Source organism: Paramisgurnus dabryanus, chromosome 6, assembly GCF_030506205.2.
Source record: "Paramisgurnus dabryanus chromosome 6, PD_genome_1.1, whole genome shotgun sequence".
Lineage (NCBI taxonomy): Eukaryota > Metazoa > Chordata > Actinopteri > Cypriniformes > Cobitidae > Paramisgurnus > Paramisgurnus dabryanus.
In genome coordinates, this window is record NC_133342.1 from 17,305,800 (window position 1) to 17,313,275 (window position 7,476).

General features: G+C 35.9%; 1 protein-coding gene across 1 annotated transcript; it reads right to left on the bottom strand.

The window, feature by feature from the left end:
- Positions 1 to 2,502: 2,502 nt before the first annotated feature.
- LOC135747415 (protein shisa-like-2A) lies at positions 2,503 to 7,188 on the bottom strand. The gene is made up of 3 exons (XM_065265967.2): positions 6,566 to 7,188; positions 5,947 to 6,083; positions 2,503 to 3,316 (listed from the first exon to the last, which is right to left on the bottom strand). Exons 1-3 carry the CDS (start codon positions 6,745 to 6,747, stop codon positions 3,147 to 3,149), a joined length of 489 nt encoding a protein of 162 aa, XP_065122039.1. The 5' UTR covers positions 6,748 to 7,188; the 3' UTR covers positions 2,503 to 3,146.
- Between the last annotated feature and the right edge of the window lie 288 nt (positions 7,189 to 7,476).

Sequence of the window (7,476 nt, forward strand, 5' to 3'; positions counted from 1 at the left end):
CTAGCTGATCATTTTAAATTCAAAAATCCAATCATTCCTATCTATTTTTATAATTGTTGGTCAAGACAATCTTCTGAACTCCAAACTAAATGTCAGAATGTGAAAAGGTGATTTAAGCAATTTTGAAAACATCCAGTACTATGCGGCACGAATTCACCGAAATTGGACAGTTGAAGACTGGAAAAATGTTGCCTGGTCTGATGAATCTCGATTTCTGTTGAGACATTCAGATGGTAGAGTCAGAATTTGGCGTAAACAGAATGAAAACATGGATCCATTGTGCCTTGTTACCACTGTGCAGGCTGGTGGTGGTGGTGTAATGGTGTGGGGGATGTTTTCTTGGCACACTTTAGGCCCCTTAGTGCCAATTGGGCATCATTTAAATGCCACGGCCTACCTGAGCATTGTTTCTGACCATGTCCATCCCTTTATGACCACCATGTACCCATCCTCTGATGGCTACTTCCAGCAGGATAATGCACCAGGTCACAAAGCTCAAAATTGGTTTCTTGAACATGACAATAATGTTCACTGTACTAAAATGGCCCCCACAGTCACCAGATCTCAACCCAATAAAGCATCTTTGGGATGTGGTGGAACGGGAGCTTCGTGCCCTGGATGTGCATCCCACAAATCTGCATCGACTGCAAGATGCTATATCAATATGGGCCAACATTTCAAAAGAATGCTTTTAGCACCTTGTTGAATCAATGCCATGTAGAATTAAGGCAGTTCTGAACGTGAAAGGGGGTCAAACACAGTATTCGTATGGTGTTCCTAATAATCCTTTAGGTGAGTGTGTATATAAAAACTTGTGTAAATAGCCCAACACTATGCTTGCCAAAACATATTGTATGCCTTTTAGCATGATAACATTATTCCGGTAGCTTAATTGCATTAAAATCTATTCATGGCTTCTGAAGATCAGAACCTAAATAAAATTTGGTATTTTTCAATTATATTTTTGAAGAGCGAATTGTACCTTATTTTTTGCCAGAAGATATTTTGTAAGGGAAGCCAGAAGAATTTTTGTAAGGGAACCTACATGGATTTGTTGACTGATTTCAGGCTGTTTATAGTAATTTGTTGACCATATGTAAAATATTTTAACAACACATGCATTGTATTTCATATGTTTAAATAAGTTAGGTCCAGTAGCTGCAGTCAGTGTAACAATTATGTAAATTACAATAATGTACAGTATCAAATTCCTATATAATCTCTTTTAGGACACTTTAAAAAATATGTGCTAATAGCACTAAAAGTGGTTCAATGGTTTGTGAACATAGGGGGACCATTTTTCAGTGCTAAACATCACCTATGTAGAACCTGTGTAAAACCAATTTGTGCTAGGTTGAACCATGAGTGGAACCATAAGTGGTACTTATAGTTCTATAGAGGTGCAAATGGTTCCTCTATGATTACAAGCTTTTAGTACTATTTAGCACCATTTTTAGAGTGTGCTTTCCTCTGGTTTAATTCATGTGTGTAGCTGGCATGTCTGTAATATCTTTTTGTGACATTCGATTCTGAGGATACAGACATTTCCGTATACCTAATTTTCTGTCTTCCATCCATATTAAAATGAACTCTATGATCTTAAGCCTTAATCTCCAACATGTGGTTCAAGGGTTCATTAAAAGGGCAAAGTTTAATGAGAAAGCTTTCAGCCATCGAGCGCTAATGTGAGAAAACGTGACAGCAAGTCTTCCTTTAAAAGCTGCTTTGACCAGAATATCCTAATTGGCTCCCTTTACACACTCAGAGTTGTGCTTAAAAGGGTTTTTGTAGCCTAGACAACCAGAGAAGTTGGACAGACTTTGCAAATTAGTGTTTGTAGTTTCTTTAAATGAAAAATGTCTCCTAATGAAAAACCAAACATTCACACTTCAACTCCGGTGACCGTTCATTCACTATGAGAAAAAAATAAAGGTTCAAAAAGATAACAAAGCACATCTGCATGACACTAGATGGATTATAAATACTGCAGGAAAAATTAGATGAGGTTAGTGAAGAAACAACATTACATCACCTTTTACAAAAGAAAGAAGATGGGATTATGCATCAGTGTGACTCTTGGTTTACATCTTGCAGTCGAAAGGTCATCTTACCAAAGACTCCTGCCAAGTGTACAGGTCAGGTTTGGACCTGAATGAGATATTTGCAGTTGTCGTGGTGTTAAATTGACTGTTGATTTGTTGACATCACTGTGAGCTGTGAATGTCACAGAAAAAGTCAATAGGATTCACACAACAGATGCTGCAGAACGGGACTAAGTTGACCACCAGATGGGCTCCTCAAATCCAGTCAAGGAAGAGAAAAGAGATGTAGGCAGAAACTGTAAATAGGACTAGTTTTGCGTACAACATGATGTACTTCACACATGAGTGTATTGGGAGAAGTGTAGTCTTTCATATTGTGCTCTGCCATGTTTTACTTGATTTATCTACATTAATGCTTACCATAAATGAATAATAAGACATTAGTTCTTTCCTTGCCATTTATTCAAACCAGGGATTCAATTAAGTGAACCTGTCAATAATTGGTTTTCACATCACTAAAGGGTTTTGATTAAATGCCTCTGCAAATACAACATGCTCTCCATGTGATTGAATTTGTTTTGCATGCTAATTTGGTTGCACTGATTTGCATTAAACAAGCACGACACACAATGAACTTGCACATTAACAAAAGCTACCCTGTAAAACATTTATGTAGAAATTACAGTATTACTGGATATTACTGGCAACTAGCTTCCAGTAACTTACTGTAGATTTTACATGTATGTTATTTACTGGCAACAGTTTTTTTTAAAGTTAAAATGAACATGAAACATTTTCAGTCTTTATCTTCTACATTAAGTTACTGGCAACCAGCTGCAAAATATAAGCAATTTTTTTACAGTGTACAGTACAAAAATTTTGGTACAATGTGAAAAAAATCAACATATTAATACATTAAAGTAACAAAAATATATGTTAATTTGATATCATTTTTTACAGTGTAAAGGAATTGTTAGACCAGATAAATCGTAATACATAATAGACAAAAATGGCATAGAAAGCAAAAAAACAAAATGAATAGAAACTTTATAAGAGTTTGTTAAACGTTTTTGGTAATCACTCTATAGAAAAGGAAATTGATCTTTATGTGGACTCTTCCACGTTGACTTTGGTGACAGTTGCAGTGAAGCAACGCTGAAAAAGCCGCTCAGGATCAGCAGGCCGTTTTTCGCAGTCTAGTCTGTGGTTAAAAAAATGCTTGCAGAAACCTCGAGGTCCAGAAGATCGACTGGGCTCAGATGTTGCTTCTAATCCTATAGAAAGTAATAGAGATATTTGAGACATTGATATGTGGATATGACTTGAGCAGAGATGTAAGCTAAAGCTTTATACACCAAAAGTATTGTACAGTATATCTGCAGTGGGGCAAGCAGGGATCAATAGGATTTTATCCAGCACAATATGACCATGATATACAACTGAGAATATTGCAGTCATACTCATTGCAGGATGAAGTCTTACAGTTTTTCTGAATTGCTAAAACACATTTTTTGAAACCATCACTCATTTTCTCAAAACCTTAAACACAAATCCCAATTTTAAACAAAATTCACAGAACCCCTGACTCTCCTAGCAAAATCAAACAATTGCTTCAAAACCATTTCAGTTGTACTCAAAATCAAACTATGCTTTCAAATCATACACACATAAGTCTATAATATAAAACACTACAAGCATCCATTAGACACTACCTTAAAAAATAGAAAACACAACATCCAGGAGATCTGCTTACAGAAAAATACATGTTTATTGTACATAACAACACACTTGACAAATACTGTTAAAAATCTCTATTACTGTAATCACAAGTTTAGTTCAGTGAATATAGTGAATACTTTACTGTAAAGTAATAGTAAGTTTTCAATATTACTGTAAGCAGCACTTGTATTTTGTAAAAATTCAGCAATCCAACTGCAAATTTTGCCAATTGCATGGTCTCTGGTGTCCTTTTCTTCCTCATACTCTTCATCTGCCGCTCAGACTGTTTCCAATTCACACAATTGGTTAAAAATACCATTAGATAAAAGTGTGTAGAATTTTGAGTTGTTGTGTTTACTCGATGATAACGGTGTTTTAGTTGTGTTCAACTTTTGCCTGCCTGTGTATAAAACAAGTGCATTGCAGTGTGAAATGTGTGTTTTAGTGAGAAGTTTGTGTTTAGAATTTTGCAAAAAGAGTGCATGATTTGACAAATGGGTTTAGGCCACTATGAATTTGGTTCAGAGATTGGGGTTTAGTGTTTTAGCAATTCAGAAAAACTGTATTCTAAACTTAACTTAAAGGAACAGTTCACCCAAAAATGAACACAGAGGAAGATATTTTGAGAAATGTTTGTAACCAAACCAATCAGAGGCCCCATTGACTTCCATGGAAGGCTATTCTTTTTTCTACTATGGAATTCAATGGGGCTTCTGATCGGTTTGGTTACAAACATTTCTCAAAATATCTTCCTTTGTGTCAAAGTCATCCTTTTAGGATTTATTTTGCTATAATAACCAACACCGTTACCCCTTTATGTCAGTGTGTGACAGAAAATCTAATTATAAATTTAGCACTGAAAGATTTTGAGCTTTTAACAATTATTCAGCACACTTAAGTCCATTCGGCAAGCCGATACTGTGCAGTAATGAGGTAGAAGGACATCAAGATCGATCATGAAGGAGTCACTAACACCCTTTTTAGCCTTAACACCATTCATACACAGATCCATTACAGCAAAGTGTGTCATTTGTTAATATATAAATCATGATGACTAAATCATTTTTTCGTCATTTATTAAAAACAACAGTAATGATTAGACAGTTGTCTACCAATCAAGAGCTGACACAATATCAATATCACCAAAGAAGTGTGTTGTTATTTGTGGGTAAAAGTGGAGTTGTGCAAGTGTTTTTGTTTAACGCTGGGTTTCGCTTTATGCCCAGCTGCACTACTTCCTGAACTTCAGCCAGCTCCTTGTTTCCTGTCTGCCATTATTGGACAAACTGATTAATCCAGGTGTGCCTGATTATTGTTGTTGTGACTACTGAGGTCAGGCACACCTGGATTAATCAGTTTGTCCAATAATGGCAGACAGGAAACAAGGAACTGGCTGAAGTTCAGGAAGTAGTGCAGCTGGGCATAAAGCCTATCGGGTGGTCCCAACCGGGTCATGAGTTGCGGGCATAAAGTAAAACTGCATCAACATGAACATAGTGAATTATATGTTCTCCAGAGATAGTGGGATAATGTTTTGTGTGTGATGCCTGCTCTGCGACTCGTGACTTTTTTTGGAAAAGTGCATTCATAACTCTCATTCTGGAGTAATATCAAGGACTTTGCTGCTGTAAAATGGCTGCAGGAGGCGCAGTAATATTATGCAGCAGATGAAAATAGTCCCCTTAATATCTTTCGATAGCAGGAGACTATTTTTGAGCACTACGTAATATCACTACGCCTGCTGCAGCCATGTTACGGCAGCAAAATCCTTGATTATTACGCCAGAATGAGAGTATAGTCCTAGTCATATCTGCCTAGAAATCGCAACTTTTAATTTTCCGTTGTTTTTAGTACACGATGTAACTCAACATGTAACACGATGTTATTCAAGTTTTGAATAGTAAAAATATTGAAACTCTTTGGTTATTTTTGAGCGTGATGCTAATGGTCTAATCAGATTCAATGGATTATGATTTTTTTATTTGAAGATCAGCTGAATGGATTTCAAAACGGTAAAAATCAAATGTTTAACTTTAAGGGGGGCTGGAAAATGAGCATATTTTCAAAAAAAAAAAAAAAAGTGGAGTGTCCCTTTAATAGTAGAATGCTTTAATCTGTAGCAGACAAATATGGGACTATTACTCTATATTGAATTATTGATCAACTGATATAGAAAAATGCTGACCTGGCATACTAAGAGTGAGGCCGTTGTCTCTTTGACTAGGCTTGGTAGCGATGAAGAGATAGCAGAGGACACACACAGTGATGAGGAAAACCATTAAGACGACAGCAGCTATCGACAAACCAACCAGAGCTCCAACACTAAAGAAAAAATGTATATATTACACAACCAACTGTTAATATGACAACACAAATTACTTTAAATTAATTAAAATGATGTTTTTTTCTATTAATATGTTTTACATTTTGTATACATATGACTGTGTATACACCATATAAAAATACCAGTTATAAATATTATTATGCTGTATAAAAACTTAAAAACATTTTAGTTGGCTTCTGTATAATATTTAATATTTAAACTGTATGCACACTGTATGCCATTGTCATAATGTTTAAAATACATTACAGTTAATTGCATACATTGCTGGTTTAATTTAAGGTTCAGGTGTGGATATACTCATCTGGAAACATCTCGCTTGTTAAAGTTATTATAAAGTTGCAAAGTGTAAAATGTAAAGTGCAGATCCTACATCAACATAATACAGACCTCATCTTCCTCTCCAAAAATGTAATGCAGTGTAAATTACACATTTTAAAATAATAGACAATAATGTTTTTACCTGAGCCACCACATGTATCCATATTCATAAGGGAAAAAGCTGTTGGGATCATCACAGCAATACTTCACATCACTAAATCCACAGCAGAAAGCAGCACGGATGTCAGTGTCCGGATTGGGACAGGAAAATCCCTTCACAAAACCCTTGTCTGCGTTCTGGTAACTCGTGCACATCGCGCTCATAACGATGTCCGTTTACAGCCAGCCAGGTAATACTTTATATGTGGTAAATATGACACATAACGTCTGTATCAAAGCTACAAATCCTTCGTTTTAGTGTTTTAATGTTGTTTGTCGCAAAACAGAAAACCAGCGCAGTTTCTATGAGTCTGGTGATCAAAGTGTTGTGTATTTAGCGGTACTATACGCGTGCTACAGTTCGACTGAAAGAGAGAAAGTGATGTGAACAGTGCTCCTGCCAAACCCATTACAAACACAAAGATGCTCTCTAGAGAGCGAGAAACATCCCTCATGAATACTAACCAGTACAGTACAGTTTAAACCACGGAATAACCACAAACCATGGTTACTGCACTGTCAGGAAACCAATGTAAAGTTTTAGGTACATTGGTGTACTTTTCAAACATTAGCCTACCATGTTTTTTCTTTGTGTATTGATTCAATTCATTTTAAAAAATCATCAGTCATTGATGCATTACAGAAAGGTTGTATTGGTTTTTTTTACAACTGGATCCACAATTATATCATTTTACATTTATGCATTTGGGAGGCACTTTTATCCAAAGAGACTTAAAATGCATTCAGTCTTTAAATTTTTAATCAGTGTGTGGGTACCCTGGGAATCTAACCCATGACGTTTGTGGTGTTAACAAAATGCCTTGTCAATTGAGCTATACAGGAACACTTTATCTGTAACAGATATGGTCTCTGGAGGAAAGGCTTAATTGTCTT